The sequence below is a fragment of the Grammomys surdaster genome, unplaced genomic scaffold, assembly GCF_004785775.1.
Source record: "Grammomys surdaster isolate TR1022 unplaced genomic scaffold, NIH_TR_1.0 126660, whole genome shotgun sequence".
Lineage (NCBI taxonomy): Eukaryota > Metazoa > Chordata > Mammalia > Rodentia > Muridae > Grammomys > Grammomys surdaster.
The window spans coordinates 1,707,761-1,729,937 of record NW_021621449.1 but is presented as its reverse complement, the minus strand read 5'-3'; the positions used below and the strand labels follow the sequence as shown (position 1 = coordinate 1,729,937).

Below are 22,177 nucleotides of genomic sequence, written 5' to 3'. Positions count from 1 at the left end.
CTCTCCCTCTCCCTCTCCCTCTCCCTCTCCCTCTCCCTCTCCCTCTCACACACACACACAGAGAGAGAGAGAGAGAGAGAGAGAGAGAGAGACTCTGACTTCTTGTGCCCAACACTCCTGCAGAAGAATAATCTTGGCCTTCTTGCCATATGGTAGAATTGCAGTCCAAAAATCTCAAAAGGCCTCCTGGTTGAAGCTAAAATGTTAGGTGACTAGGGTCCAGGGCAGAGTTCAAATCCTGCCTCGGTGATTGTGATCTCTGACTGTGTGTACTGCCCTGGTATTTCGCTCTGTGAGAGGGAATGGTGATTAAAGTGGAAGGGCAGCCATGGACCTTCTGAGAACTCCCGATGTGGTTCTGGTACTTCCTGTTAACTGGGGACCCTTCCATTGGTAAGAACATAGAAAGGAAGTGCTTTTAAGGGAACACTGACTTGTCCCACCTCCTGAATAATCTAGAAGGCTCAGAACAGGATTCCTCCCTCCCTCTCATACTTGAGAACAGCTTATTCCATTCTTGTCCACCTCCCCCTCCCCCCACACCATCACTGTCTTCTTTCAGACTGACTCCATCCTAGAACTTCCTGCCACGCTTGCCTATGAGATGACTCTGACTTGTCTCAGTCTCGCCCCAGCACAAAAATAAGGAGCGAGCTGAAGGCCAGAGGGCACGTGGTCACATAGCTTAGGCACACGCAGGCTTCTCCTCAGACTCTGTTCCAATACCACAGAGTCTGAGAACTGCTGAGCTTGGGCTGTGGGCCTGGGAACCCACTGACTTTCCCAGCCCTTGGCTGCAGACAAGAACCATCCAACCACACTACCACATGCCAGGGTACTCTAGCTCTGGGCTTCTGGACATCTCTACTTGTGGAAGGAGCTTTGCCCCTGACCCCATCCCCAGTGCTTGGACTTTTCATACAGCCCTGGTAAATTACATTTTATCAGTCTAATTATGACCTTTAAGTTTTTTAATTTGTTCTTTTCAGATACATAGTACATTGATACAGTTTTTTTTTAAAGCAAAGATGTATATACAATGTTTGATGGAGTATCTCACCACTCCTCCACCATTTTATAATATAACCAATCACACACACACACACACACACACACACACACACACACTTCACCTTAACCCCATCTTAGAGCAACATGCTTATAATCAATTTTCTCATCTCATACATACATGCATACATACATGCATAGTTCCTTTTACACAGATTATAGTAGCTAGCTGCTATTCTGTACTCAGTTGCCCGCCCCCATATTTGTGAACAAAAGAACTGCATCAATAGCTGCTGAGTTTGCTGCATGGCCATGGGTCTCGGCTCCTCAGAGCCCACTGGTAGTTTTGGAAGGCAAGTTCTGGACAGTTTGCCTCTGTGTAGTTATTTGGCGTATGCTTTCCCATTAGCAAGAGGGGTGAAAGAGAGGCAGACATTACTGTGAGCCTCCATTTGAAGTACTACACCCCATGAATATTGGTAAATTGCAGTTGAAGATCCACAGGAAGGATGTTTCTCGGGTGAAAAGAAAACTCTGATTGAGCATGCTTATGTTCTTTGGGGCTCTCTTTGTTCTCAGGGTTGGAGAAGTGCCCCCAATAAAATGATGAAAAGTCACAGCGTATCTGGTGAGTTAGCTGCCCTAGAGAAAGGGCAAGTAGAGAAGACTGGAAGTAAGAAACATGGGATATGAATAGATGTTGGGAAGTCCACACAGGCAAGGTAGTCTCTAAACAAAGAGCTGGAGAAAGGAAGTAGCTTCTGGACTCCTGGGGTTCAGCTAGACAAGCACCTAAGCATGCAAGGAGCACAGCCTGAGGCAAAATCAGAGAGCTTGGTGGCTGTCCTGGTTGCTGATGCTGTGATAAAAATGCCCTGGCAAAAGCAACTTAGGAGAGAAAGGATTCATCTTAGCTCACACTTCAGGTTCCACTCCATCCTTGTGGGAAGTCCAGACAGCAGGAAGCAGCTCTTCACATTACATCCATGTCAAGGAGCAGACAGGAATGAATCAATACATTGTATAGGTGTGCTAAGCTCACCTTGGCCAGTCTTACAGAGTTCAAGATCCTCTGTTTAGGGAATGGTACCACCCAACTGTGGGTCTTCCTCCCTCAATTAAGGGAATCACGATAATCCCTCACAGACCAATCTGTGACAGTCTCTCACTGAAACTACCTTCCCATATGAAACTAGACTGTATCAAGTTGACAAAACCAATCATCACAGGGAGAGTGAAGGGTGTAGCAGGTCTGATGAGAGACTCTCAACCGGGGTTCCACTCTACCCCAGGCAGTTTTGGAAATGCATACGGACATCCCAGAACTCTAAGTGGCTGATAGACTTGCTGGGAGAGAATGTCTCAGTCAACCTTTAGTGGGTCAAGGCCCATTGTGGATGCATGCATCCCCCAGAGGATGCTGTGGAGTGTCCTTCAGTATCCAGTGCAGCCTATATAATGAAGACCTCCGCCAACATACCAGTGCTTCTTGTCCAGGGACTTAAGGCCTATCGTGAAGTGTTAAGAAACATGGACCCATAGGATAATTTTGAGCAAAGAATCCTTATAGAGAACCTTGAATATTGAGTTGAGAAAACATTGGAGAGGAGAAGAAGACAGAAGCAGGGAGTTCAGGTAGAAGGTTTGCAAAAATCCAAGAACATGATGGTAGCTAAGATGGAGGCAGTGGCAGTAAGTGGTGCTGGGCTGTCCAGTAAGTAGATTAGTGTGGTTTAGATCAGGAGCTACTCTCTCAGAGACCAGGCCACACCCCTGCAGCCAGCCCCTATCCAGACACTGTTGCTCAGTTGACAGACCACCTGCTGTGGTCTGTGGTCATCACAGTGGACTGCCTGAGGAGGGAAAGGAATCACAGGCAACCAAAATTGTAGGCACTTAAGTCAGTTGGATACCTACGATGTGGCCTTGAATCCTCAGAAACCTTAAGAAAGAAAACTCACTTGGTCTGAAGGGACTGAAAGCTCTTCAGAACCCCACAAGGGCTGCCTGTCTATGGCATTAGTAATTTCCTACTCTCTTAACCACAAATGACAATGCAGCTTGGTGCCCTTCTCAAACCTAACCTTACAGCATGTACCTGAGAGAGACTGTGGTTGGGGATGAGTTCAAGGGTCGAACCAAAGTCATCAGAAGGGCAGATGTTGAAATTCAGACAGGTGAAGGTTGAGAGGTCCAGCAGATCTTTGCCAGGGGTGACAAGATGGGGGGCAAGGTTGGGCAGATATTGAGTGGGCCTCTGGGTGGTCAAGAAACAGAAACTTGAGTCAGCTTTTAAGTCTTTGAGACCTAACAATACAGGTAACTAAATGAGAAGGAGGAGGCTGAAGAGGACCAGGAACAGACCCTGCTGGGAAGTGGGAAGGAGCTGAGATACAGTGGCCAAATGTAAGTAAGAAAAGCTTGGCAAACCCCAGGAATTGCAGCAGAGGCTGTCTCGGCTGACATGACCATACCCAGCAGGACAAGGAAGAACTGACCAATGCCTTCAGCAATATTTAAGCAATTGTGACCTTAATGGCAAGCATAATTGGGGTGAGCTTCAGGGAGAAGGGAAAGGGGCTTAAGAGAAAAGGCAAACCCGATGCAACGTGTGGGCCTGATTTTATCCTGATTTAAATGAAGCAACTGGAAAGAGACATTTTTAAAGGCAACCAGGGAAATTTACATGCAGACAAGGTATTAGCAGAGATTAGAGAATTACCATTAATTTAAGTAGGTGTGATAATGATACTGTTATTATAGCTTTTTAAAGTTCTCACCTGTAAGAAATACATGCTGAATAAAATGATGTTATTTCTGGGGTTTGTTTTAAGGGGAAAAAAATACTCCACCAAAATACGGCGATTAAGATTAGCCAGTGGTGTTTGAAGTTTCCCGGGGAAGGAGTGTAAGAGGAAGATAGGATGCAGAGGATTGCATAGAGTGTGTGAAGCGATCTCTTTGATGAATTTTGCGTTAAAGAGTTGGGGTAAATTGGGGTGATGGAGGAAAGCATGCTCCATTCAGCAGCATGACAGCCAGCTCCATGTACCGGCCACCCACTGCAGGAAAACTCCTAGCCTAAGCACTGCGAAGCAATCAGCAAAGACTCCCGGAGGAAAATAATTGTTTAATCACTGTAAATGCACAGGAAATGTGAGCATGCACTTACCACGGGGTGGGCGCCGTATAAATGCCCTACAGACTTTCTCTCAATATGTCCTAGCAAAACGTAATGAGTCCGCTCCATTCCACAACCCAAGCCACATGGGGAGGTTGCTCTTCGGATTGAAACCCAGGCAGCAGCTCTGGAGTTGAGAGCCTCTCTCCTCTCCTGCCTCCCTCCTGTGGATAACTACAGTCTACAGAGCATCCAAGCTTCACAGAGAAGGTTTTACAAAAATTCACCTGTCTGGGTATCTCCCTTGGACTTGGTCACAAGGGAATGCTTTTAGAAGGGGTTGAAATTAAGCCTTGAGATTCTGATGCCTCTCCCTGCTTATAAACCATTAGGCTAGATCAGCCCAACACATTCATTTGCCAGCATACACTCCCTAATTTCATGCATGGAACAAGGCATTCCAGTGCATTGCTGAATAGGAAAAGAAAGTGGAGAGAAGGAACAGAGGGTATGTCTGCTAGGGATGGATAATTTTATGTTCCTCAGGGAGGAGTCAGGTATCTATTGAGGTAGACTGTATCTGTTGGGTACATCTTTCGTGCCAGGCTCTGCTGCCATCATTGGCACGGGACTCACTGGCAGATCAAAGGGACTGCCATTGTGTATGTATGCATCTCCTCACAGTGAGGAGATGAACAATAAAAACAACAAGGAAACCTGTGCTGGTGTCATCTAACCTCCTAAGAATGGAAAGAGATTTAAAGGATGTCTGGGAGGAGAGCTGTGCTGCTAGGCAAGACTCCCTGGGGAGGTGACATTTTGAGTGGAGAAAAATTAAAACCTACAGTAGAAAACAGGTGCCGAGCTTGGCTGCCAGCATTGGAACACCCGGGCTTGAATCTGCGCAAACACCTTTCTATAGGAAAAGAAGTCCATGCAAAGACCCTGGGCTATAAGACAATCGTATGTTCTAAGTAAACAAGAAGGGAAGGCGAGCATAGAGACCCAGATAGGTTACAGCAGGAAGGATGAACGCAGCGGGGTTGGAAAGGGCTTTCCAGAGGAGCCTGTGGGTGGAAGACTCATGGGAAGTCAAGGGGTTGCTGAGCAGAGGAGTGATGTCATCCAGTAGCACATTAAACAGCTGAAGGGCTAAGAGCCAAGAAGAGAGGTCACTCATTGGTATTCCATATTCAGTCCTGAAGTATTTAACTTCTGTTGTGCATGGCATTTATGGGCATTTATTACCTCGTTTATCCACATGGCCCTGGTAGTTACGTATCACTAACCCTATTCCACAGAAGTAGAGTGACCTACTCAAGGCAGTGGAGAAAAAAGGAAGAGTCATCTTTTGGCCCTGCACCCAAGGTCTATAGTCTGTTAAACCCTGACATGGCTATCTCAGTCTTAGGGAAGAGTCCTTCTTCCCCAAGCAAAGCCTAGACTCAGACATAAACCAGGGTTTGGGGACAACAAGGCTGGTTGGTTCCATGCCTGTATGACAGTTGTTTATGTTGTCATAGCTGTGAACTTGGCCATTGGCCCCCTTATCTCTGTCATGCCAGGCAGGACCACACAGCAGGACTGGTGAATGTTACCCACATGTAGCCACGGGGTGATGGCTTACTGGTCATCAACTCTGACTATGTCCAGGGTGTGTATGGTCAAGAGAGTTCATGTAAGTGATAAAACATCCTTGGTTTGACCTCAGTGTACATGCACACAGGTTAACATGTATGTTTGTACAATCCTGTGTGTGAAAATGTGGACTGTGAGGATACATATCCAAGAGTGAGTGTGTGAATGTGTGTGTAGATGTGCTTCTGTGTGCAAGACTGTGCAAGAATAGGTTTGAGGGACTAGGAGTTTAGGTGAGAACGCTGCATTTTTATGAGTACCCTGAATGTGTGCATGAAGTTAGGAATGTGGACAGGAACATGCTAGCACCAAGAGAGGTGTGTGTGTGTGTGTGTGTGTGTGTGTGTGTGTGTGTGTGTTTGTGTGTGTGGAGTGGTACATTTTTGACTCATTTATCAGTAGACAGTAGGTGTTCTACAAGCCTACAAGTTAGATGTGTACTGTGAGCAGAGTTAGCACTTAGAGGTCGGTTAAAGCTATGAGATAGGTGATTGGCTGGGTGAAGTCCAGTGATTTTTATTTAATTCTAGAGCTTTTTCTATGGAAGACATAATCCAGTCTCTTCCAGAAACCACCCACCCCCATCCTCTACCACCCACAGAAGCCTGGAGTAGAGGAGTGGAATATACGGGACACCAGAGGCAGTGTGAGGCGATGCAAGAGGCACAGCTGAAGTCTCTGCCACGGCTCCTCCGGAGGTCATCAGACCCCTCTTCACTCTGGTTTTCCATCGTCCAAATGATACCAGTGCATAATTACAGTTATTAACATAATGTACTAACCAGGCTGTACTATTAAGAATATATTAGGCACAGAGCTCTTCTTAGGACATGACCGAGAGGCAGGAACACTGCACAAACGCAGGGCTCATCAGTGGCCAAACTTGACCATTCTGAAGACATGCCCACAATTGAAGAAAGGTGAATTTTAGGTTCCTGCAGCTCTGGTGCTGAGCAGCAGGCCTCGGGGTGAGGCAGCCTCTGGAGCTGCCACTGGCTTGACAGCCCTGATTCACTCTCTGGAGTCATCTTTGCTCGGCAGCCAGGCTCGAGTCTGCCAAGTAATGAAGAGGTATCCTTTGAGGGAAGCTGGCAAGATTCGGTGAAGGCTCAGCTCAGTAACTCATGTGATGCTGCCAGCCTGGAACTAGGAGGCCACCTAGCTCCTGGGGCTCAGATTAAACCAGACTTTGAGCCAGAGAGCTAACTGCCCAGGCTAGCAAAGTAGAAGCAGAGAAGGGAGCATGAGCCGTGGCCTTCTGGGGCTAGGGTAGGTTGCTAGAGGGGAGAAGTGAAGGTAGATGAGACTTGATGGCTCACTCGACTTGCAAATTGACTTTCTGTTCTGAGGGAATCTCTCCAGCCTTCCAGATGGGTGTGAAGGGAGGGTTATACTGAGGTGATATATGGGAAGGGATTATATGCCTTGAGCCTGTGGTGACAGTGATGAATAGGTCCATATGTCTATGGCATGCACTGGTGCTTTCATTTGCGTGTGTGTGTGTGTGTGTGTGTGTGTGTACATGTGTGTGTGATATGTGTGTACATGTGTGTATGTGTATGTGTGTGTACATGTGTGTGTGTGACGTGTGTGTATGTGTGGTGTGTGTATGTGTGTGTGATGTGTGTGCATGTGGAGTGTGTATGTGTGTGTATGGTGTGTGTGTGATGTGTGTGTATGTGTGGTGTGTGTGAATGAGTGTGTGATGTGTGTGTATGTGGGGTGTGTATGTGAGTGTGTGTGAGTGTGTGTGTGTGTGTGTGTGTGTGTATGTGTGGTGTATGTATGTGTACTGGCTTGATTCCCCCAGTCCCTCAGGAGCCAGGATTTATTTATGGATTCTATGACAAGTAGCGACTGTTCTATCATGTGCCTGGTCATGTCCTGCACTGAATGTGGAAATGAATTGGCCACAGGAGTGGCTCTGGAAAGCTCATTCTAGTATAGGGAACTGTGCAGTGCATATAAACCCCAGCCATGCACCAGGAAAAGACTGGATGCTGCAGCCTGTTAGTCATCAGGAGTGCCACTGAGGGCTCACAGGTACGTGCTTCAGGGCGTTTAACAACTGAGCAACCCTGGCTGAAAGAGGTCAGAGAAGCTGCCTGCGAATCCAAAGCCATCTCAGTAAGAAGGCAACATCTGAAGTCAAGTCTCACAAATCTACAGCCTACTGCTGTTTTGGGACCCATGCCTTCTGCTATGATTTAAGACGAGGCCTCTGTAAAATCTCTCTCCCCATGAATGAGTGGCTCCCTCCTAGTATCACATGTGACTGCAGGCACAGTCACACCATGCTGTGAGACTGGAGTCTTAAAAGCAAGCCCCAAAGTCAGCATGCAATGAAGTCCCTACTTTAAAGAAAACCGCAACCTGTCCAGGGCTTCATGGAGAAGGTTCTTTTCGGTTCTGCAGAGCCTGAACGAGGGAGGCCTGGCTGAGGCAGCAAGCCTTGTCTTCAGGGGAGTCATCAAATGGCTGGCAGCTGAGGCTGGCTGGTGGTTCCTTTCTTCGTGGGTCTCTCTGGAGCAGCTGCTTGGACTTCTGCCCAGTGCTGGTTACCTGTTATTACCTTTAAAAAAGAAAAAGAAAAAAAGATCAGGAAGCAAAATAGTTCACTCCTCTGCCAAGGAGAGAAACTGTAAATGAAGGATGATTTTAGGATATGACCACCAACTACTGCTAGAGCTGAGTCCATTGGGAATTGGAAAATTCCCTCATTTGGGCAATGAAATCATTGGGAATCCTCGTGGGAAGGCACTGCTGAGGGTCTGAGGAAGACATCAGATTCTAGCGGGTGGACAAGAGAGCAAAGGGAGGGGAGGCTCGTCCAGCACTGACTTCTGGGAGCTCGTCAAGGAGGAAGGAAAGCCGACTAACAGAGAAATCATGGGTTTATAACCGGAGATGTAGGCAAGTGTTTGTACCAAAACGAAACAGCCCATGGAACTAACAGCCTTGAAGGCCAGTAAGAGATGGAGAAAGGATGGAGGATAGAGAGGACCTGTTACTCAGAGCCACGTGGAGAAGGGAAAAGATGGCCGACACTGGGCATGTTGAGAGCGGCCGCCACTGATTAAGCTAACTCCTACTCAAATGCTTTGTGCTTTCTCTCCTTGCCTCTCTGTACCACTCTTGAATGAAGTTCAGGTTTTGCTACAGATTTGGATGTAGTTTGTCCCTGTCAAGGTTCGTGCTGAAGCTTGGTTCTCGGTATATTTCGATATATAAAATCTGAAGGTGGTGTGACCTTTGGCAGGTGGAACTTAATGGGAAGCGATTGGGTCATGAGCTTTAAGGGATTAATGCCAGCCTCAGAGCAGTAGATTAATTCCCACAAGAGCAGATAGATCCCACAGGGGTGGCCTGCCATAACTTAGCTTGGCCTCTCTCAGCTCTCTTTCCCTCATACCGTATGAGCTCTGACACACACTCACACCCACACCTGCCATCTTGTGTCTGCTGCTATATTTTGGTACAGCTAGGGAGACCCTCCTGTAGCCATACTGTTTGGACTTTCCAACTTCTAAAATCCCAAACCAAGAAATTTTTTTTGTTTTTGATACATGCAACATCAGGAATTTGGTGACAGCAAAAGAAAACAGACAGAGGTAATTACACAACCCTTACAAATTCCTTCCACCATGAAGAAATGGCTGTAAAGTTCACAGCCATTAGGAAGGACTGCATACATATTAAGGCTCCTTGTACGCAGTGAGGTAAAGTGGGCTGCCAAGGGACACTGCAGGCAGCTCCTCTCTACAAGATCAGGGCTGAATGAGGTAGGGCTAGGTTTCTCAGTGGTGATCAAGGACTTTGGATTAGAATGCTTAGATGTTTTACTTGAGGAAGTAGAATTGGCTTCTGACATGGAGTCTTGCTCTGCAGCTCATCTGGCCAGGAAGTCGCTATGTACTCCAGGGTGACCATGAGCCCACGGCAATTCTCTTACCTCATCTTCTATAAGCACTAGTTTTTCTACCTGGGGTTCACGACCCCTTTGGGGGTTGCATTTAAGATATCCTGCATATCAGATGTTTACGTTATGATTCACAACAGTAGCAAGCTACAGTTATGAAGTAGCAATGAAATAATTTTACAGTTGGGGTCACCACAACAGGAGGAACTATAAGGGTCGCAGCATTAGGAAGGTTGAGAAGCACTAGTCTGGAGTGTTCCGATTGCAGGTATAAGCCTCCCAAGTTGCTTTAGTTTTTGACCCAGTGAAGGAAACTCACCCCCAAATTAAAGCTAGCAAGCAGCTCTAGTGCACAAACAGACCACATCGTACTTCTATGAAAGAGAAGGCTTATGGTCTTCCTTCTCTATTGTCCTCTTAACTTTGATGTTCCTGGAGCCACTGGTGGTTCACCACAAGACCAGCCTTCTCTTCATGAGGACACCTGATAAGCTGCACCATGCTCTCAAGAAAGGTCTGGCTGAAGGGAAGGCAGATGACTACTACCCAGGGCTCTGTCACCTATCTTTCCCCTGGTGGCAGGGGTGGGAAGATCTGAGAAGGTTACCCCAAAGGAAAGTCAAAAGCAGAGGAGCTCCAGATAGAGATATCAGCCCCGGGCAGGCTCTGGCAGGGCCCTGAAGCTGACTAGGCGGTCACCATGTCCCAAGACTAATACAACATTGCTTTCTGTGCTGTGAGTACCAGCTCTGGGAAGAGGTGTCATTACTTGCCATACTAAGATCTTCCACACCCTTCTATGTCACTGTCAGAGTGTGCCACTAAGCAGAGGACATCTTCACTGATATCTACAGCAGCTAGCTATGGCTGCCAGTCCCTGGAGCAGAGACTAGCAGTAGTCATTAAAAGAGTCTGGCCCTACATGGGGTTTAACTTTCTCTCAAAGTGACTTTCCATCCAGAGTCAAATCCCCACCACTCAGTGAAACAAACAATTTGGGGACAGGAGCCTCGTTTGCAATGACCATCACTGTATTCCAGACAATGCATCCCAGAGTGGGTGCTGCGGTGCACGCAGGTGTCCGTCTTCAGCTCAGGTAATTTCTGCCACACATCCCAGGGACCCTCAGGCCTTGGTCCCAGCTCCCTAATTTCTCCCATCCATCTATCCCACCCCTAGGTTTCTCTTTGTCCCATTTCCTGGTCCCTGCACTCCTCTGGCTCAGTGATGAGCCATCTGGTCTCGGCAAAAGCAATCTAGCAGAAGGAAGCAGGAAATACAGCATCTCCTCCTGCAGCTGGGAAGGAGGTTAATACTCAAGTGACCTAGGGTTGTGGGTAGAGGGAGGATTTAAAGATGAAATGGCTTAATAGCCTCTGGAAAAAGTAAGAAGGGAGAAAGGGGGAACACAGATTTGGTCTTTTTCTCTTTTAAAATCAGTTCTATTTGAGTGCGATTATATACAATGAAATCCACTCACTCTAAGGGCATGGGCTGATATGCTCCGACAGACGTCTGCCGTTGTGTAACTGCTGCCATTATCAAGATATAGAGCATTTCCATAGCCCCAGATGACCCATGTTCCTTCTGTATCAGGCCTTTCCTGTGTGGTGGAAACAGACCCTCTGCCTTTTCTAGACTGACTTGGTTTACTGGAACACATTGGAAATCCATCCATATTGGGGCATGTGGGCTGGTTCCCCTTTACACAGCATGTATTGCACCATACAGATAGGTTACAATTTGCTTGTCCCTTTAGGAGATAAATGGGCATTTAAACTGTTCCCTTTTTCCCCCTACTATGTGTCTCTGCTGCTATGAATAGTTTTGTGTCCCTATGTGTTTTTATCTTGAGTAAATACAGTTGCAGAGGCATATGGCAAGAATGTATTTAACTTTATAGGAGACTGCCAGACTGCCTTTTTTGCCTTCCCACTGGAAGTATGGAACTTCTGGGAACTGTACAACCCTGGCAACACTTGGCACTGTGGTCAGGAATGAAAAACCACCTACATGGCCTTGCCCTCTCATGATGTGCCTTTGTATTTACTGCTGTACTTGTTCCTCTTACAAGCCCTGCATGGCCAGATGTTGCTGTTGGCTGAGAACACAGGTGTTCTGAAAGATAAGTGACTCATGAACATACAGGGATTGGGATCCATGTCTGGGGACTTACAATGCTTTGCAGCTGTCCCATAAGCAAGCCTGGGATAGGATGATGGCAAGACCTCAGGTCAGGAAGAAATGCTTCACTTGGTCTCTGTGGACTCACAGACTGTACTCAGGAACACTGACCCTTCACATGGGCAGGCTGTAGTGGTCTGCCCTAAAACAGCCTTGGGCTGGTCCTACCCTAGAAACCCCAGGAGCAAACCTGCTATTCCTCTCTCCTGTCTCTTGGGTTCCCTTACAGCTTCTGGAACACAGTTCCTTCAAGTGGGGAAGGGTCTTCAGAAGGTTGGAAAGAGAAGAATGAGGAGAGAAAGAGAAGAGAGAAGCTGTGTCCTGTTGACTAGGGAACCAGGTACAGGCTCTAGGACAATGGCAGAGTAAGCATCAGACCTGAGCAGAGGAGATCACATGAGGCAGTAATTCCTGAGCTTACTCGTGACATCCTTCCATGAGTTCCATCAGTGAGCTGCAATCACACAGGAGCTTTAGCCTTTGTCAGTGTACTGAGAACCAGCCTTGTGCCAGGCACTGATCTCAGTTTCCCAAAAGGGCCAGGGGCACAATTCCTGAACCAGCCTGTTGAGCTGTTGCTGTACTTTAGCTACCAGCCAGCCTTGCGACTGTATTAACCACTTTTCCCGTTACCCTGACCAAATACTGATACAAACTACTTATGAGAGGAAGTGTTTATTTTGACTCACATTTCCAGTAGAGGAGGGGTGAACGCAGTGGCTGGGTCAGCTCAGTTGGCATCAGCAGGAGTGTGTGGTAGGGTGCCTCACATGGCAGCCAGACCAAGAACTGAGTAGAATCTTCAGAGGCTGAACTCCATGTCTAAAGGGTACACAGACTTCCAAAACACAATGGCACTAGCTGGGAACCAGTGATCAAGAATACACCCCCGGGAATGTTGCACTGTGATAAGTTTGGGCGAGTCGCTTACCCCTTTCTCTTGTGTATAAAAGGGGCTGGCAGTGCACACCCTGAACAGCTGCCATGAGGAAGGAGGTAAACATGTGTGAACTTGACACACCACTGGCAGTTCACAAACACAAACACAGTTTCTTATTTTATTGAGGGAGTTTTGTTGGGGTTTGGGGTTTTGTAAAGACGAACGATTGTATGTGTCAAAACATTTAGGAACAGTATAAAGTGATAAAACACTGGTACTGGTATTTTCTTCCGAATTTAACCATCATTTATCTGTCATCTGTCACTTATCAATCATCTGTCATCCTTCCTGTTCACCTAGACCTGAGACTGTACCTGTGCTCTCCTGGTTTTTCCACTGGTGTCCCTTTTGTGGTCCAGGACCTGTGCTCCTGGTACATCACATGCAGTTCCTGTGTCTCCTTGGTGTCCTCTGTGTGAAATTCCATCTCCTGTGGTTTTTATGTTCTCAGAAGTTTGGGGGACAGTATTAGTGGAGTATCCCTATTTTAAAACCTAAACTGTCTGTGTGTTTCTCATGCTCACACTCAGCCTATGAGTGCCAGAGAAGGAAGATCACAGGGGAAGCCCATTTCCCATGGCAGATCCCATTTCCTCTTTAGTGAGAATGAGTTGGTTCTTTGGCTTCCTCCTTAATGTTCCCCTTCAGGGTAGAGGGAAGGGCAATCTGCAAAGGCTGTGGGTAATATTTAGCCCATGGAAGCTAAGGCCTGCTCAGGTCAGGGGACTTGGAACATGACCTTGGGCAACAGAAGGGATCTGAACCTGCAACTCAGTGTGGGCTAAAACCGCAGTGGAAGAAGCTTTGGGAGCAGTTTGGAAGGCTCTAGGGAAGTGGATGAAGGGACAGTGGGAAGGAGATGGAAAACTCAGCCTCCAAAGGACCCCAAAGCGTGAAGTTCAACAAAGACTGAATCCAGCAGCATTCCAACTGGCCACACCTGGAGAGCAGAGGGCTTCCTAGACATTAGGCTGGTATCAGCCATGGTATGTGTCAGTGGAGTTAGAAAACTGAGGGTCTGGGGCCCCTCAGGGCCTGCCTTCCATGACTGGACAGCAGAATAGCTCACAGCTGGCCTTAGAAACAGACAGTCCCCTCAGGCACTCTGTGTCAGCGAGCAACTGCGGCTTGGTAGGTTCTCATTCCTAAATGCCACCACCTAGCTGGGCAACAAGCTGCTTGCCTGCCTGTGTGCTTGACGGCCCTGCCAGGATCTCTAAGCCTCCTGTGGACATAGGCGAGGCTGATGGACTGAGACTGGACATGTAGGCGAGGCCTTACCTACACACTTGGTTTATGTACCCCACCCCTCATTGCTGAGGCTCTGAGCCTGTCTGCTTCCTACAGGAGTCCTGCCTTCAACTCCCCATTTCAAGCCAGGAAGTTCAGGATATTATTACTATGTCTTTTGGATCCAGACAGTTCTCTATAAAATTTCTGATTTGTCCCAGGAAGCCAAAGCTGGAGAAGGTAGTGGAGGAAGGTGGAAGAGGGATCAATTCTAGATACATTGTCTGAATGCTCATCTGTAGCATGAGTGGTTAGAGCCAGACATTTAGTATTCCTCCCCTCTCTTCCTTCTCTTCCTCCTCTTCCTCCACCTCTTCCCCACTATTATTCTTTGCTCTCCCCATCCCCCTCTCTGTAGGGGATATATGTTTATATCTGTGCATGCAAAAGTCAGAGGTTGACACTAGGTATCTTCCTCCATGGATTTCCTTTTGTTCTTTTTTGTTGTTGTTGTTGTTGTTTTGTTTTTGTGGAATCATTGGAAGCAGATTTTGGGGTAGGAGAGATTGAAAGCAGATTCTGATTGAACATTGACTGGCTGACGGAAAAGTTTCTGGGGATCCTCCTATCTCTGTGCCCTGACAGCTGGCTGAGTACCTGAACTCAGATCCTCATGTTTGAGTGATAAGCACCTAACTCCTGAGTCACCATCCCAACCCCAATTATTTTCTTAGTAGCCTTTTTATTTATTCTTTGGCCATATTAGATGTTGAAGTCATGCTCTCATTGAGCTACGCCCTCAGCCCTGCCCTTTTATAATGCCATATTAGTTGAATAACAAATTAACAAATCTATAATCATAGGCTATATCTTAACCTATAATTGACAATCCTTTAAATTACAAAATTCAAAATGAAACCCATATGTGATTCCTGAAGTGACGTCAGTATTTGTGTTGGTTTCCGACACTCTCTGTTCCCATCCAAGTATATATTTTTAACGTATTTACAGTAATAGCACAAACAAGAATTTATAGTTGACTTTTTTGGTCACTGTCACTCCAAGCATTGCTTTTTCTCTTATACTTCTGACCTCTTCTCTTTTTGTCGCAGCTTCGTCTGCTGCAGGAGTCAAAGTTAACAGCTTAGTCTGCACATAATACATGGAGCGCACACATGTAGAATTCACCTTCGGGGATGTCCTAGTTTGTGTTCTATTGCTGTGATAATCACCATGACCAAAGGCAACTTGAGAAAGAAAGGGTTTATTTGGCTTACACTTCAATTTTACAGTCCGTCATCGAGGGAAGTCAGAACAGGAACTCACAAAGGAAGGCACCTCAGTGCTAGCTTAATTTTCATTCTGGAGGCAAGAGCTGACACAGAGACCACCAAGGAGCAACGAAGCACCATCCGATAGCTTGCATCTTGTGGTTTGTTCAGCTTGCTTTTTTATACAATCTTGGGCCCTCCCACATCAATGATTAATCAAGAAAATGCCTCCCACAGGCTTCCCTAGAGGTCAATCAAATGCAAGCACTTTCTCAATTGAGGTTCCCAGATTTTCCCAGATTTTCCAATTTAGCCCTAAGTGTGGACACCTATTCACAGACCAAGAGATAAAGTGCTGGTTCTTTTGGACAGGCATATAATTACAAGTTATGGATGAAGGTTTATCACACAGGTTTATCATCCATTCCTTGCTGCCTGGGGTGTTATTTCTAGCTGTTCTTTCTTCCCACAAAGCAATGCTCCCTTAAACATTTGGAATAAATACCTTTGCAAGAAATATTTGCGTCCTTGCAAGTATAAAATCCCAGAAGTGGTATTTCTGGATGGGAAGATATGTCCTTTCTAATTCCCCCAAGCAGCTATAAGAATTCATACCTACCCAGGCAGAGCTGAGAGCCCCTATCTCCCTCAGCCTTATAACATTGGGAGTTAGCAATCTTGTTAATGTTTGCCCATCTGATGGAGAGGCTATGGTACCTCGGTACTAGATTAATTTGCATTTTGCTGGTTACAAGCTATGTATTGACTCTTAGATTTCCTTTTCTTTCAAGAACTATTTCCACATTTTTCTCTCCTGGCTTTGTCTTTTCCTTGTGGATGTATTAGAGCTCAATATAAGAAGACTGTTAACTTGACAGAATAGTTAACAACTTGAAGCAACTTGAGGAGCAAGAGGTTTATCTCAGTTTTAGAAGTCACAGTTCAGCATGGTGGGGGAGACATGGGGACTGGAGCAGCTTAGACCATGGTGGTTGAAACCATGATTTGCAGTGTATTCATATGCTAGAAGCTCAGAAAGCAAGAGACAGAACCAGAAAAGGTTCCCAGGTACACACCTCTATCAGTCATGCCTCTTATCCTAAAGGTTCAACAGCCTTCCCAAATAGCACCACCAATTAGACCAAGTGTTCAAACACAGAAGCCCACGGGGAACATCAGACCTGAGTCTTAACACCTTCTGTACATGGTGCAAAACACCTTCCCAGTCTATTGCCTTTGACTTGTAATAATATTGTTGTATAACAATAGTGTTTCACTGCATAGTACTCAATAGCTTTGAACATGGTATATGGCTCAAGCTGGCCTCAAACTGATCCAGTGGCCTCAGCTTCCGATAAACCACAATGCCAGTATAGTTTTTTATTTGCCTCTTTGTCCCCTGTTTTGTTCAAAAACATCCCCCAACTCATAAGCTATAGTTCTGTTTCCTTCTGATATTTTTTTTTGCTTAAACATATACTCTCTGTGTTATTGTTTATCTATTTAAGGTAGGCTCCATTGTTACTTTCTTCCATGGATATAGCTGAATGTTGTGTCCTATATAGATCTCTGATCTCAGAACTTAGGGACTCTTAAGAGATGCCTGGGTAGCAGATTCCAAAATTGGGCCGGGGGAGGGGGTCTGGGAAGTGGTACAAAGTCTCTGCTCCCCAGAGACATAACTGTTCCCTCTTTGTTGTTCTACAAAATGTGCTTTAAGTAAAGCATTGGTTTGGACAAGTTACTCTGGACCTAAAGGAGGTCTGAAACCCTCTTTCAGATGACCCAGGATCCATCTAGACTGTAAGGTCTAGACTTAAGAAAGGGGAGTTGACCTCAGGACAAGATAACTTCACCCAACAAGCATAGTATTAGCTCCAAGTTGGCTCAAACCAGGTATCAGAATCACAGTGTGTTAGCAGGGAGGGGACCTTGGCAGTTTATAAAGGGAACTGGTTCTTGAACTCCTGTCAGATCACAGGACTCAGGGTCCCTGGGGTGCAGAACCTAGGCACTGATATATTTTAAAGTCTGGTGGCTTTAATAGGCAGCTAGGGTTGAGAACCACTTCTCCAGTTCATCTTCCTGATCTCAGTAAAAGTGCAAGTTGTCTCGGTCGAGCAGACAGATGGAGGCCCACAGAGGTGAAACATGAGTACAGCTGGGCATCCAGAGTTCCAGTGAGAACCCACACTTTCACTCTCTCATCTCCATCAGGCATCTTGCTCACATCTCTCACCAAGCAGCACACCCTGAGCTTCCAGGAGGCATCACGAAGTCCGTCTGCATGCCTGGAGGCTTTGTGTGCGGTGGGCTTTACGGCGGTTTACAGATGCTAAGTCCTCGTGTTTAGATCTTGTTCTGCCTTACAGAACTTCTAAGAACAGGATCGTAAAGAACTAGAATAAAAGATGGCTCCATGATCAGAGAATCGCGGGTGGGAGCCTCCTGCAGAGATGCACATTACAGCGCAAGAGCGGGAGACCAGGGAGACTGTGCTAAAGGGTCCATGTTTGAATTGGCCCAGGAATGGTTGGGAAAACCTGGATGAAAAGACAATGTGTTCTGTACACTCTTCTAGAGCAGTGTTTGGTCCTGGGGGGGGGGGGCGGGATTTCAGGTAGGGAAAGGGAAGCCAGGTTTTGAGGGTGGGAGAGATGCTGAGGGTTCTTCAGAGCTGGGCTCAGCCAGCCTTACACTCTGACCTTTTCCACCTCTCTGCCTGCAGGAATGAGACCGTGCTGCACCAATTCTGCTGCCCCGCCGCTGACACGGAGCAGAAGCCTGCCTGCTCCGACCTGGCTTCCCAAAGGTGCGAACTGGATCTCCCTCCGCTCCCTGCCACCCTCCTTCCTTTCTGAGCCCAGCATCCAACACTAGCTGCTTTGGCCTCCTGTTAGTCTTGTGTGGTCCGTTTGCTTTCCTCTGCCTTCCCATCTCCCCACTCCTCTTTCCTTCCTCTGGACCTACGTGCTGATTCCCACTCTTCAAGGTCTTTGTACCCGCATTGCTCTGTACCCAGCCATGTTCCTTCCTTCTGATCACCTTGTGTAAATTATGGATTTGGCAAACAAGAGAAATGACTTTGACTTTACACATACGGGTATTCCTTGTGACCGGGCTGGCGGCTGGACTCAGCGGATGCTCAATCCATGCACTCTGCCTGGCCTTCCTGTGGGGATTCAGTTTTTCTACCGATCTTTCTCCTTCCAAAAGGGGCCAAGGAGACTGGCTTTAACTGTAGGGATTTCTCAACCCTCACTGGGCTGTCTGACAACCTGGAGAGGAAGAGCAGTGGAGACAGGCAGGCTTGGTGTCACTACCCTGTGCTGTCCTCATTCTGTCTAAGCCAATCACGTTCCCTCTTGCCTCAGTCACCTTTGTTGTGGTCCTGTCACCCGGCTCTCACCACACCCCCTCTGTGCATCTCTCCCTCCCTGCCTTGTGCTTTTAGTGGCCCTCCTCCTCCTCCACCCCCTCACCCACATCACTGTCACCTCTGTCTTTCCTCTTCTCTCAGTCTCTGCTGATCTCTCATGTTTCTCTTTCCTTCACATTACCTGTATTCTGGCCTCATCTCGAACCTCTAACCATGGAAATTACGTTAATTCTTTAACATTCCTGGCCCTCAGTTTCCTCATCTGTAGAGTAAAAGGCTGGGTCTGTCTAGAAATTGGTGTTTACATGTAACATCACTGATCTCTGAGTAGCTCCGTGAGGCAGATCACCCGGCTGTTCATGAGTGGAGAGGGACGTTGATTCACAGACAGTCCACAGTCATATGTAGTCAATACCAACACCTGGACTTGAACTTGGGGGCCTGAACTCTCAATACTTAATATTTTTATATTTGAGATTCTATAATTGTGTCTCCTTTTACTCCTTGGGAAACAATGAGGAATATAAAAAAGCACACACACACTCACAGAACACACATACACCACACACACATACACACACACACATACACACACACACATACACACACACACATACACACACACACACACGCACACGCACCACATCCACCAAAAGGCATTGCTACTGAGATATCCTTAAGAGGAGTAATAGAAAAAGACAAGACTCTGAGGCAGATACTAGTGGCCAACAGGGGGACACATAGTCTGGGTTCTTAAATCCAAGGCTTAGGGAGAGGTGGGAGCTCCCTGAAGCTGGCCAGGATGGAGAAAAGAAGACAAAATAGTAGGGCTGGGTGTGCTCCATTTTGTGTGCTCTCTTCCAAGTTTGGCGCATAAGGCAGACAAGTCTCACTTGGCCCTTTGAGAAGCCCTCTGCTCCTGTCTAGTAGGCACCAGGATAACAAAGTGAAAACAGCTCATCAGGAAGTTAGAAAGGAGAACAATGGGAGACACAAGAGGAGGGGAGGCGAGAAGAGAGGAGGGGAGTTCTGCCCAGGGGGGGGGGAGGTGACATCGAAGGGTGAGACAGAGGACACTGGCTCCTTCCTTTGGACTGTCACTGTTCAGTTAGCAGAGGAGAAGTGGCCTCCTGCCCAAGCAGTCAACGTCATCTTCAGTGAACATTGTTCTGGTACTGCCTAAGCACGAGACTCCTTTAGGAAGGCTGAACAGGGATGCTAAGGCCCGGATGGGGAAGATTCTTTCCTTGCCTCTCTTCCACTCTCATGGTCTCCCGTGTCCTGCTGCATGGCTCCCCTGGACCTACCTTATCCAACAGCATCAGGAAGGAGTACAGTACCCTGTAAGGGTGAAGGTTTTCAAGGCTTGGAGTGAATGATAGGAAAACCCTTCTCTTATTTCCCAAAGGTTTGCTGTGTCTCTGCTAGAAGTTCGAGCAATAGGCTAGAAGTACTGGAGAAGGAAGAACAAGAGGTGGGAGTCTCTCAGGAATGTTCCAGGAGGGCCTCCCCCTACATGGAACAGAGTCATTTCTGCATGAGACAGGCAAACATCCCAGCTCAGTGGCCTGTCTCCAGATTGCAGCTATAGTCCTGTCTGTCTGGTTTATAGTTTCCTATAATCTGTTTTATCTGTTGGTCTGATGGGATCACTTGGGGGACTGCTCAGCAACTCATATGTCTCTTGGTTTCTGGGAAAACTCCAAACTAAGACACATTTTCTCCCATTAGAATCCCAACATCTGCTCCTGAGCCTTACACAGCCCTTTGTCCCCTTCCTTGGACCAGGCACCCCACCTCCAGGGACAATCGGCTAAACTTCCCGACAGCTCATCAAGAAGACGGTGTCAAGGCCAAAGACCAGACTATAGGCTAGCACAGGCATACCAAAGCCTCTGGACTATCCTTAAATTCCTTGCCACGGCCAGACAGACCGGTTTCCTACCATCTCTGTCAGTCTCCAGACAAAGGATTTCTAGAGATAAACTTAACAGGTCTCAACAGAAGACTTTGAGTGACAAAGAACCCAAAACTAGTCAGTAAGGTCTTTTATCCAGTCCTGGGAGCTGCTCCTCTTTTTCCTCTGCTTTCCCACTGAGGTCAACGTCAACACAAGTTTGCAGCATATCATTCTCATACTGCAGGGCTGAGTCAGTGATCTACCTGTTTCTTAATCCTTGGGCTCTTAGGGGATGCAAGAGTTTACCTATCTATTCAATTGTGTCATCTTGAGGCCAGTACTGTAGACAGAAAGTCACAGGGGTCTAGAGGGACCCCCTGATGGCTCCCAAAGAAGCAGAGAAGCCCAGTCATAGGGAAGAGAGGACAACCTCCCCAGGTCCCCAGCTGGTAGCTGTGTCGGGAATGACTCTCTCTGGACCTGGAGCCTGCCAGTGAGTGCTGCTTGTTACAGAGGGAAGAGCTGAAAATGAGTAAATCTGAAAGCTTGTCTGTGAAGGGGAGGCAGGGACAGGCACCAGGGAGCCAGGTGCAAAGGAGCCATTGTGGACTGGCAGGGGGTGCTGAAGCAGGATGAAGAGACTGACTCCCACACAGCCTGCTAGCCAGGGAAGTGAACTCTCAAGTGGGACCTTGGGGAGCTAAAGGAGCCCCACTCCTGTAGCAGCATCACATTGCATCCCCGTGACCAAGCAGGAAACAGCAGCTATGTACCAGCTTCTACCTCTCTTCTCACCGCTGGCTGGGGACCTGGTGCTGCCCCCCTCCCTCCCTCCTCCTCACTACTGTGAAAACAGGGTTGTGCTCTGGGAGCTGAATAAGCTTGTAATTGCAGCTACCAGTGACATTCAGAACAATGGATGACCCAAGAGCTGGCCAGCCCCCTCCCAACAGCTCTCAGAATTGCAGCCCACTACTTCTCTCCATGGGTGGTGATAGGCCTGAGGTGAGGACGGTTGGCTTCCATTAGAGTAATGGGAGGTGGGTGGCAGGATTAGCGTGTGGGGAGGAAACGCAGCAGGAGGAAGAGGAATCCACAGCTGGGAAGCCTGGGGCTCCAGCATCCAGAAGAGAGCTTTCCCTTGGTGCCTGCTCCATCTCCTTTGCCTCAACCCTGTTTCCAGGCTGTCATCACAGCATACCCACATCTGTGAGACAGATGTGATGTCCACATGCACACAAGGACTCATGACAAAAGGACCATGGCCAGTGAAATCTGGTAGCAGAGCCAGATCCAACCCCAAGGCCTAACCTCCATGGATGCCGACACTGGGATTTTTTCCCCTCTAGAGCTCAAGGAAAATCCATCTACCCATTTCCTTTGATCTTAAGTCACATATGTTTCCTTTAGAAAGTCTAGTAGATGCAGAAATAAAAAGAAAAATGAAAAGGTTCTCCAATCATACAGCATTAACTACTGATAATATTTGAGTGGATAGCCTTCTACTATTTTGTTTCTCTATGCCTTGGGTTTTACGTTTTTCCATCATTAAAGGAAGAGGAGGAGAAGGAGAAGGGGGAGGAGGAG

At 47.2% G+C, this 22,177-nt stretch overlaps 1 protein-coding gene across 1 annotated transcript in view; it reads left to right on the top strand.

The window, feature by feature from the left end:
* Nucleotides 1-22,177, top strand: part of Iqsec3 (IQ motif and Sec7 domain 3) — a 99,615-nt gene that overhangs the window by 15,955 nt on the left and 61,483 nt on the right. Inside the window, exon 2 of the mRNA XM_028761134.1 lies at nucleotides 18,040-18,123. Within this exon, the coding sequence (XP_028616967.1) occupies nucleotides 18,040-18,123 (84 nt within the window). The remainder of the gene's footprint in view (nucleotides 1-18,039; nucleotides 18,124-22,177) is intronic.